This window comes from Anoplophora glabripennis, unplaced genomic scaffold (genome assembly GCF_000390285.2).
Source record: "Anoplophora glabripennis isolate ALB-LARVAE unplaced genomic scaffold, Agla_2.0 scaffold354, whole genome shotgun sequence".
NCBI classification, from domain to species: Eukaryota; Metazoa; Arthropoda; class Insecta; order Coleoptera; family Cerambycidae; genus Anoplophora; species Anoplophora glabripennis.
Window position 1 is genome coordinate 329,207 of NW_019416649.1, and position 10,988 is coordinate 340,194.

The 10,988-nt window shown below is 33.4% G+C and overlaps 3 protein-coding genes across 3 annotated transcripts in view; 1 reads left to right on the forward strand and 2 right to left on the reverse strand.

Annotated features, from left to right (window-relative positions):
* Positions 1-29: 29 nt before the first annotated feature.
* Positions 30-1,085, reverse strand: LOC108906919 (NFU1 iron-sulfur cluster scaffold homolog, mitochondrial). Its single transcript, XM_018710358.1, has 4 exons — positions 959-1,085; positions 517-902; positions 378-464; positions 30-326 (listed from the first exon to the last, which is right to left on the reverse strand). The coding sequence occupies exons 1-4, from the start codon at positions 1,030-1,032 to the stop codon at positions 97-99; spliced, it is 777 nt and encodes a 258-aa protein (XP_018565874.1). The 5' UTR covers positions 1,033-1,085; the 3' UTR covers positions 30-96.
* Positions 1,086-1,263: 178 nt separating this feature from the next.
* Positions 1,264-2,327, reverse strand: LOC108906912 (survival of motor neuron-related-splicing factor 30). Its single transcript, XM_018710353.1, has one exon. The coding sequence runs from the start codon at positions 2,154-2,156 to the stop codon at positions 1,416-1,418; it is 741 nt and encodes a 246-aa protein (XP_018565869.1). The 5' UTR covers positions 2,157-2,327; the 3' UTR covers positions 1,264-1,415.
* A 3,087-nt stretch (positions 2,328-5,414) lies between these two features.
* LOC108906930 (eukaryotic translation initiation factor 4E-binding protein 1) overlaps positions 5,415-10,988 on the forward strand; it is an 8,479-nt gene continuing 2,905 nt past the window's right edge. Inside the window, exon 1 of the mRNA XM_018710374.1 lies at positions 5,415-5,624. Within this exon, the coding sequence (XP_018565890.1) occupies positions 5,483-5,624 (142 nt within the window). The 5' untranslated portion in view covers positions 5,415-5,482. The remainder of the gene's footprint in view (positions 5,625-10,988) is intronic.

Genomic DNA, 10,988 nt, shown 5'->3' on the forward strand with positions numbered 1-10,988 from the left:
TCAAAAAGGAAGAAAATATCCTTATTTTTTTTATAAACTAATTCATTTTAACAATAATTTACATTATGGTACAATTAAATTGACGAAATTTATTTTTTATGATTCTTTTTCCTCAATTTTTTTGTTGACCTTTTCAAAGTAGGAGTCGGAAAGCTTTTCGTGTTCTTCTATGATCTGTTCAACACCGAGCACCTCAGGTATGTAAAACTGGAGCATATTTTGCACGCCGTTCTTCAAAGTGACTACTGAACTGGGGCAGCTCGAACACGCGCCTTGCATTTTTAATTTTACTATACCATCTTCGTAACCCACAAATATTATATCACCTAAAAAAATCAGTAGCACCTCTAAAAAAGTAAGTACAATCAATATCCTACCTCCATCTTCTTGTACCGTGGGTCTAATCCTAGTGTCTAACAATTCCTTAATCATTTGCACTGTTTCATCGTCATCTTCGTTAATTTCTACAAGAATTTGATGAAACAAATATCTTCTTTGCAAGTACTGTTTACTTACGAGTGTCTAAATTCGGTTTAGCTTCGTTCAAAACGGGCAAACCACTGGCGAAAAAGTCCATGATGGTGGCGAAAATTTCAGGTTTCAGTATCTTCCAGTCGACGTCATCCTCAGCTTTAGAGATTGTGATAAAATCAGGCCCCAAGAAAACGCTTTTTACGCCCTCGATTCGAAAGAGCATCTTCCCCAGCGGGGAACCGTAAGCTGCTTGACCGTTTGGGAAGTCGATGGTCTGGCCGGATTCCAAGACTTGGACACCGGGTAGGAACTTTAAACTGTTTGGATTTGGGGTCTCTTGCGTTTGTATAAACATGTATAATCTTGGGGTGGTTGATATCGAGTGGGCTGCAATGAGTTGAGTTGCATTGCAGACTTGTTTCGGTGTGCTGAAATTTTGGAGTAGATATGATAGATTTCGTACGAGTTTGATTAATTCAATTACCTCTCTGACGGTTTGATGATGTTTAAAGTGTTTTTCGACAAATTGTAGCACAGTTTTAACGTATTGCGCCACATCTTTATACAATAATAAAAATAAACTTATTTGTTTTTATAGGTTATGTTTGATATGAAATTTGTCATTTCGTCGTAATGTATGCAACACAGTATACACCTTCCAGGAAAAGTTGGTTATCTAAGCTTAAAATATAAACATAACCTCTCTGAATTTAAAAAAATTTAATTTAATTACAATTCTGTGAATATTTGCAACATATTTTTTAAACATGTAATAATACAAAATCAGACTTCAGTTCACGAGAATGTATTGATTTAAGTTACAATTCATCTTAAATAGATTACGGTGAAAGCTATCAACTAAGTTATTTTTATACAAAAGAATGTTAAGTTCTGATACACCGGTTTAAAATTTGCACTATACAAAATTTGATTTTGTCCGTTTACACACCTTTTCTCCACTTTTCTGCGGTGGTAAATTCCGTCATCGGCTTCCCGCTGATTCCGCAAGTACCGATGCCGACTCTACCGTTCACGGAATCTGGCGAAGCAAAGATACTTTTATTTTTAAGTCCTGTCTTTCTATTTTTAATCGCTTTGTTGGCAAACGCCAACCACTTTTTCTTCTCGCACTCGCGCTCCTCCTCGAGTTCCTTAAACCGCTGCTGCTTTTTCTGTTTCTTCTTCTTCAAGTACTCTTTATTGTGTAATTTTGCCTTTTTCAACTTTTCTGCCTCGGACAGAACTCGTTTCTGACCTGTGAATTCACGGAGTTCGGCTAAAGTAGTGACGCCCCTGTTTTTATAAGCTTCAAATGTAACATTTACCTGTCCGTCTGGATTTATGGCGTCTATTCTGGCTTCGTAGTACTGGCCGTTATCGTTCCACTTTGCCATGCAGATGTCGCCAATCCTCCATCTCTTTTTCGTTTTGTTTTTGGCAACAAACTGTTCTACGGCTAGAAGGCTTTTCGTTATCTCATCGTCCTCTGCTACACCAACTGGTTCTGTGTATTCCGGCTGATTGGCAGCCTCTTCGGCTTTATTCTTTAAGTCTAATGTCAAATCTATTACCTCGTTCAGATCGATCTTCAGCTTCAGAAGCTCTTGGTTATCCGGGTCTGTCAGCAAGGCTGCCTCGACTTGTTGCAGTTGGAGTTGGTAGTTTTGCAATTCATCACTCATTTTGATTAGTTAAAGGTGAATATTATATAATTTATGTATGGTTGTTTACCTTTGTTCTGATGTGTTCCTATCCACAGCAAGTTTCAATTATAGCAATATTGTGTTGTGTATTTTTGGAACTTAGAAAGCTTCAAAATGTATCAACCATTTGCAAATTATTGTATCCCTATCTTTATCTAAAGTCGCTAGTGGTACCAACATGACGAAAAATTAAAAATGAGCCAAATCTAGCCCAATTTTGGCAATGCTACCGCTCACTAGTGACCACTGACACTGACCATGCATGATCATTGACTATCGCTTCAAAATGAATTAATTTCTCTGTTAGCTCGTCAAATACTTAAATATACTAACGTAGTTTATATAACCAATGGCCGGATTATCAAATTTTCGTTAAATGTATTCGATATAAATAATTTGATGAGGACAATAAAATTTACTTTCATACCATCAAATAATTTTGGTTAAATTGATTTGGTCGGTAGAATAATACACTCAAAGAATAATTCTAAAACTTGAGGATTTTTTTTTTGCAATATTTTGTTTTTGCCATTAATAAAAAGAGTTTGATTGGTTTGATGATTTTATTAAACTCATCATGACGTCAAATTTAATAGTTTGACATGGGCCTTAATCATTGTTTTCTGTCCCATCAACAACTAAGACTAAAACCATCCAGTTTATTTTAATGTAGATTCCATTAAATAGGACTGATCGACCACACATTATGATAAATATGAGTTGCAACAAAATAGTAAAGTCTAGGTTAATTATTAAACAATCGGTATAGTTTTGAAAAACTCCTTTTCTTTAATAAAATTAATTGCATTCCCTGAATGATAAAAAATATTTATTACAATGCTTTTTACAGAAATTTCTAAGTTTATTGTCATAGTAACATAAATGCAGTATTATAAATATTTTGCCTGTTTTCATATATTTTTGGTATTTTTTAGTATACAGTGTAGGAAAGTACCGATGGTCTATCAGAAGTTACGTGAGAGCGATAAAGTAAGCCATAGAAATCCATGTGATAGACAAAGATGGCTATAATGAAGGCGTCTAATAGTCAACGCCCATTTCGCCCTTCCACAAATAAGAAGTGGATCTTATTTGTGGAAGGGCGAAATGGGCGTTGACTATTAGACGCCTTCATTATAGCCATCCTTGTCTATCACATGGATTTCTGTGGCTTACTTTATTGCTCTCACGTAACTTCTGATAGACCATCGGTACTTTCCTACACTGTATAACATTTTAATTATGAATTTAACTGCTATTTTCTGACAGGTCTATTTAATGTTAAAATATTTCTTATATTATTCTGTTCTATTTAATGTAAATAACTATTTATTATTTGAGATAGAAGAATTCACATTAACTCCGCTAGAAATTATTGAATCAGCAAAGTAAATAGAGTGTCATTTATTACCAAAAGAATCGATGAAGATATATCAGCAAACATATAATAAATTTATTGATTAGCGGGCTGAGAACAACGTTATGCCTTTTTTAGAAAATGTATGTATTGATGTATTTTTTTGAATTAAGTAAAAGTATGAAATCCTCTTCATTATGATGGTCAATATATGCGATGCTCAGAGCTACTTTGATGTCTACAACAACGAACAACATCGATATGGGAAACTATCTAAAATTAAAAGCATTATTGAAACGGCAATCGGATGGATATTTTTAATCAACGGGGTGCAAAATATCTGTCATTTACCTGAATATTAGAGGCGTTGTTGCTAAAGCTACTTTCCAAATTCGGAAATGTTATTTAACTAAGCTTTTATAACGACTAAAATTTTAAACACCCTGTAAATCATAGAAAAATAATTATGCATAAAGGGGTATACGTATGCACAAATAATATCTTAATAAATCAACATAATCAAGATATAGACATTCATAAATAAAAACGACTACTTAATTATTCTTATTATGATTCTTAGAACCAGGCAAAGCAGGTTACCAAACACACGTAGCACTGCCTCGTGCTCTGGTCTATGGTGTAAACAAAACAAAAACCTATTTTTAATTGAAAACATCTATTTTTTGTCGACATAAACCGTTTATTTACTACTTGTACTGCAATAACAATGTTCTAATATAATAAACTAGTTCTTACAACTAATTATCCCAACAGGTATGCTAATAATTTCATTGGACAGAACTCCTTAGGCGGGTTTAGGTTCAACGCATTTTTTTCAAGAAATACCTATTCCGTCTAGTCTAATCGTTCGGAAGCGATAAAAAATACAGTGCGTAGTAAATTTATACACGTGTCAAAAAAACAACAAATACCTATGTGTAATCGTGAAATGCGATGCAAAACTGAACAGATAAAGCTTGTTTAAAAACACATTTGTCGCCGTATTGTTTAGACGATAAGAAATCGAAGGTGTGTGGGAACTGGGAGATAAGGAAGAATATGTCGATTTGCCAGATTTCACGACTTGTCGCGATCTTTTATTTATTAATTTATTACTTTTAATTGCAATTTTTTCGGTGTAGCTACTCGCGAGAGAGAAATATGTAATGGGCATGGACGTACAATTTTTTTAGGAGATATGCTGAAAATTAAGAAAATGGATAAATATATGAACCAGTCCATTAAAAAAATGACAGCAAACAATGCTTCTTTATTCAAAAACATGAGTAGAGTTGCTCAGTTTATTTAAACGTTTAAATTTCCAAAAAGGGATGTTTTTATACATGATGTTAAATCTGAAGCATAAAAATATCTAAGTGATTAAAAAAACTAGCAAAAGCACAAACTTTTTAGAACATTTGTGAACTTAGTCAGAGATATTTCAAGCGGATGAATCGATATAACTTCTATATAGGGCGGGAAATTCAAAAAATGTGTACAGTAACTGACAATTCTCTACAGAGAAACTTAATAATGTTATTCTATGCCCTGTGGCTATAAAAAATGTTATCTTTGGGAACAAAGAGGCGTAGGCGATTTTTTTTCTTTTTTTTAATTGTAAAAATAAGCTCTAATTTAATGCAAAAAAATTACGACCTCTTTTAGTTTTTTTTTAATTTAAGTTTAAGTACCTACTGAATTTTGGGATTTTTCAATACAACAATGAAAAAGTTGAAATATCTGCCTTACAATGGGAGATATATTAAAATAAACTTCTACATATGCCCCATTCCCCCGTTGCTACGCCACTGTGTGACCACGTTTTCCGTCTGGCAGGGTAGGGAGTGTTGACTAGCCGCGTTTATATAATAATTTGTCGCGAGTAACGTTGTTTAGTGTACCAGAGCGCGAGTTGTGGATTTTGTTGTCGGAACACCAACCTGTCGAAATGTCAGCTTCACCAATGGCCCGACAAGCCGCAGGAAGTAAGGCCATCCCCATCAAGAAGGTGTTCGTTTCCGACCCTTCCGAGCTACCAGCGCACTACTCCTCCACCCCCGGGGGGACTTTGTTTTCAACCACTCCGGGAGGTAAATATCTATTTTTAAAAAATGATTGATTTTCTACTGACCGCTAAAGTTTCCTGTCTCCCTAATTTTTAATACCTATTCATTTAAAACAAAATGCAGGGTGCCTTCATTGTCATTTATTTTTTATATAAAATTGTTATTAATAATAAAAATAATATTTATTTGCTAATATATGAAGGTATGCAAAATTTTACATTACGATATAAAAAGGTGACCACTCAAGTAGTTATCTTGTGCGTGGGGAAAGTTTAGTTAACATTAAATTCAATGGTAATACAGGGTGGGTCATTAGTGTGAGAAAGTAAAATAACTCCCGTTATTCGTAAAACAAAAAGGTTTATATAAAAGTTGTACAAATATTAAATTTTTTAAATGTATATTTTTAAACATATGGATTTCTGAGAAAATTCTGTATATGGCAATAGAAACAGTTTAGTGCGGGGTTGCCAAGTTATGTAGAAAATTCTTCGAATTTTGTAAAAACATGACCTCAAAGAAGTTATATTAACTTTCATCTACTAACACTTGGAGCAAAAATATTTGAGAGTTATAAGCAACTGTTAGGCAAAGACTCCTCTATTAGCTAATATCGATATTTTATACAGCACATTTTTTATAATACGATCATTTTAAGAAAGTTCAAACTTGATTTTCTAAACTTATCAAATGGAACACCCTGTATTTTATTGTTCTATTTTATTCACATATCAGTCCACTTCAACTTTCAATAAGTATATTCTACGCCTAAAGTTGTTAGTTTTTACGATATAGCAACATTTCTGGAAAAACTAATTTTTATTATTTTCGGTCGCACGAAATGGCTTTGGAAAAAACTGTCACATTGTGTCAACTTGTCAGCTCATAATTTATCATTCCATTTTGAGTTAATTTTATTAGTTAATATTTATTTGTGGTATTCTATAAAATAATAAAAATTAAGTTTTTTCAGAATTGTTGCTATATCTTAAAAACTAACAATTTTAGTTATAGAACATGCTTAATAAAAGTTGAAGTGAACCGATATGTGATTAAAATAGAACAATAAAATACAGGGTGTACTATTTGAAAAATTTTAGAAAATCAAGTTTAAACTTTCTAAAAATCATCGTATTATAAAAAATGCCCTGTATAAAATATCGATATTAGCAAATATAGGAGCCTTGGTCTAACATTTGCCTATAACTCTGTCTAATTATTTTGTCCCAGGTGTTAGTAGCTAAAAGTCAATGCAACTTCTTCTAGGTCATGTTTTTTCCCAAAATTCGAAGAATTTTCTACATAACTTGGCAACTCCACACTAAAATAATAAACCGTTTATATTGTCGTATATAGAATTTTCTCAGAAATTCATGTTTAAAAATATACAGGGTGTTTCATTTAAAAAATGTAATATTTGGCGTGTCCCGTTTTTACTCATCACCCTGTATGTATCATATTAATTTTGTAGTTTAGGTTTCTTGATTCTGTATAACTTTTATACACACTTTTTTTCTGTATTATGAGTAACAAGGGAGTTATTTTACTTTCTCACACTAATGGCCTACCCTGTGTATACAATACAGGTTGTTATAATGGAGTTGGGTCCATCGTCTTTTCCTTTTAAGGGATAGGGTGTCAAAGATGATTTAAATTAAATTTTAGCTATACCTTCTCCCAAAAAGCAGTGTATTGCATTGAATTTGGTGCAGCAGGTAAATTTTGGCGTGTTCTTTATACGTCAGTGTAGTTAGTTTTCAACTGTCTGCTAGATGGCGCTGGCTGTTATCTCTCCATTATATAACTTTTTTGAGGTTATGTTTCCACGATGTATGAGTATGTGGTATATTAAAAGTACGAATTAATTGTCGATATCTTAATTAAATTGAAGTATAGCGATGCGTTTTTTTATTCGTTTACTTTATTCAATGTGAGATTTTTTCGTAGTAAAAAACAAAATCTCCAAATAAACAGAGAAAAACCAAAGTTACTACTCAAAGCAAAATGAACACTATGTTTTAAACTATACGAATAGAAATCAGCACACTTGGCTATAATTTTTTCATATTTTTGCACGATATTCACGACATTTCGTGACTTTAGTGGAACATATACAAAACTATGAGCTTACGTTTAAAAATATATAAAAGAGTACCGCGTACCTGTTAATAATTTTTGCTTCTTAGTATTTCAGCTATCTAATTCAAAATAAATTAAGTGGCGTTAAAATACTTGGCAAAACAATTGGGAATACTTACAAACAAAAATATCGAGCCAAGACTCTTATTAGACTGTTATTAATAAATAATGATATCAACGGCTTACTGTTGAGCGGCTGTGCTCGTTTGATCCATTTTGGTGTAAAAGTCAGCGAAATAAATACGATATTATACATAGGTCTTTCTGGCCAAATAAATTAAGAAGATAAAACAACTATCAATTTGATTACAAACGAAAATGAAAAAAAATTATAGGCTTCAAATTCGACATAATTGGTACAGCTATCAGGCACATGATAAAGTACGCGAATGTCAGTAATTAACACTTTAGAGTTTAGAGTGTAACAAGATGGTATCTTTAATATTAGGAATTGTTTTGTCGTGCTATGAGATGTCTGTTTATGTTTTTGTTTCTCCTTAGATATCTATGATGGATGCAGAATACGTATAATTTCGTTTTAGGTTTATGTACCTGCTTTGGCCCTCTTGCTACGCTCCTGGCTTCTACCCTTTATTGGGAAGGGGTCCGGTCGAACATTTAGACAAGCTATACAGAGAAAGTCATAATCATAAATCGTAAGTTTAGCCATACCATGTCTGTTCATTTCATAGTAGCCTTGACTATGAAATAATTGAAATAAACAATAACAGTGGAGTAGCAGTACCTGGAAGTGGAAACGTGGCGTAATTTTAACTTGTCGTGTTTTTTAAATCATTTTAGTTATAAAAATGATGTTAACTGGTGATTCATGTCATAAGCACGTACTCTTTTCTTTAGGGCGGTTCCCAAAGACGCTGAACGAAGTTTTTGCATTTTTTTTTTCACAGAGAAATCCAAGCAATTTATTCAACATTGGCAATAGATGAAATTTTTAATTAGTTCCTAATTCTAATTAGTAACAATAATCATTCATTCGGTGCAATCTACTCTTCATTTACATTGTAAGCGACCCAAATTGCGCAGTTGTTTATTTTTATTTACACATTACGTTTAATTATTTTTTGATAATGTTGGGGACTGCCTTTGAAGCTCGAAAAACTGGAGGGAACCCGATAATGAGTTTGCGTCGACAGAACAAACATCACCGGGCGTATGACACGCCATTTCGCCTAATTACTTCCTATTTCTGTCCGTGGCTAATGCGATGGCCCTTTTAAACGCAAACATATAGGCCGGGCAAGTGTCGCAAATGCCATTTCATTATAGAAATTAGGTTAACACGAGTTACGCTTACAATAAAAATCACCGATTTTGTCTAATACCTGGGTGAAAATCCCGTTTCAAAGTGTACGTCCAGTTCACGACGAATGATGTAATACCATCATAATTCATTGTAAAAAGTTCAAGGTGAAACAAGCTCTATTCTTATTATACATATTATGGAATTTCATTATGGAAGAATATCCTCATTTTTATTGCGACTGGTTAACTTTCATTGGTATTTTTCTCCATCGCATAGAAATATTAAAGTGTTAACTTACAGTTAAATTTTTTTTATCTTCGACATGTTTACATGCATATTCAAGATGTGGTGGCTTTGATGTGGGTACTTTGATAAAAAAAAACTTGGCGGTGCCAGCTGTTCAGTCGGCTACTGCTCATCGTCATTCATCAGCAGTGGGTCAATGAATTTCCTGTAATTAATGCAAATTTTCAGCGACGTCTGCGTGTGTCGAATGGCACACGTGCCGCGTGTTTTGCAGGCGGCCTTGGAGGAGCTTGTAATGTAAATATTTGAATCGCTTTTTGCATTCTCTGAAACGCAGTAGGCCGGTGCCGGTTGCCGGTTGTATAACTTGAAGTGTGCCGTGACAGATAATGTCTAAGTATAATATAATACACCAGGAAAATTAGCGAAAATAAACGAGAAACTCGAAAAAAGTCCTATCCGCGATATTATTGTAAAATTATCTAAAGGAATATAATACAACACATCTCTCATCTTGTGAGTCAAAAACTTTTATTGGCTAACTTTTCTATTTAAACAAATAAGTGAGGAAAACAGTTTTTTCACTTTGCAGGGAAAACCATCAATTTTAGCGAAAAGTGACTCACAGACAGCTTGTAGGAAGTAAAATTATCAACAAAATGAGACTTGTTAAATTAAAATCGGTTAATAAAAAAAAAGTTATTGCAAAAAAACAAGAAAATTGCCCATTTTTTAAATTGTTTATAACTGTCGCATTTATTGTTAAAATTTTATAAAACCTATGACAAGTTGAGGGTTTTGTCATACTTTAAAAGTGTGCCAAAAGTGGGCGCTGTAGGTGCAATAGTTTTCGCACAATTCTATTCGTTTATAACGGAGGCTCCAAAAGTTATGAACTTTAAGCCTCTGTACAGGCGTTAATTTTCAACCAAACATGATTCTGAAAGCGTCATTGCAATCTTAAAGGCGTAATTAAGCGACCTATTAAAAAATATCACCGTTTTTTTGACATTAACATTCTCAAATAGTGCATTAAAAAACCGTGCGTTTTCGCTTATAAACAATTTGAATAAAATATATGCTACCTCACCGAAAATAGATACAATGGATAGCTGGCAAAGAAATATAATTTTTTAAAAAAAGCACCCTCTACGACCAACAGGAGCCAAGATAAGAATTTAAAAAAAAAATCGTAGCGCAATTGTTTATAAACTTTAAGATTTTTCGCAAAATAAAGTTTACGACGTAAACTACGATTTCCCGTGAAAGTTCAAATTGATGCGCGCTGTAAATTTTGCAATATCTCGGCTTCTATTCATCGTAGAAACTTCTTTTTTTTTACCCGAGGTAGCTCGACGAAAAAATAACAATGGGCATATTTACGAATTCGTAGAATAGCCCTGAACCCCAGAAAAAATGCATCTTTTATACTTAATTTTTTTTAATTTACAAATATGTCAAAAATTGTTAAACGAAATATTAATTAAAATTTCAATTTCGGAATTATTTTACTATTATTAAATAAATAAATGAAGCTATCGTTCATTTAAAAAGTTATTTTTTTTATATATATAGTGTGGGGGTGGTTTACACGAACCAGGAAAAGGCCGAGGCTTTCGCCGATAGCCTGGAACTGCAGATTTCCAATTTTGCGTCACATCTCGAAGACGAGGAATTCGAGATAGTGGCTGAGCGCGCGGCCCGACGCGTCGACAGAGAGCCAGACAATGACATAATCC

What these genes read in the sequence shown, in the direction of transcription:
- LOC108906919 (XM_018710358.1), bottom strand. Translation starts at nt 1,032, where the DNA reads ATGTGGCGCAATACGTTAAAACTGTGCTACAATTTGTCGAAAAACACT. An exon ending in TAAACCGAATTTAGACACTC is followed by an intron (nt 465 to 516) that starts GTAAGTAAACAG and finishes AAATTCTTGTAG; the next exon opens with AAATTAACGAAGATGACGAT. An exon ending in CACGGTACAAGAAGATGGAG is followed by an intron (nt 327 to 377) that starts GTAGGATATTGA and finishes TGATTTTTTTAG; the next exon opens with GTGATATAATATTTGTGGGT.
- LOC108906912 (XM_018710353.1), bottom strand. Translation starts at nt 2,156, where the DNA reads ATGAGTGATGAATTGCAAAACTACCAACTCCAACTGCAACAAGTCGAG.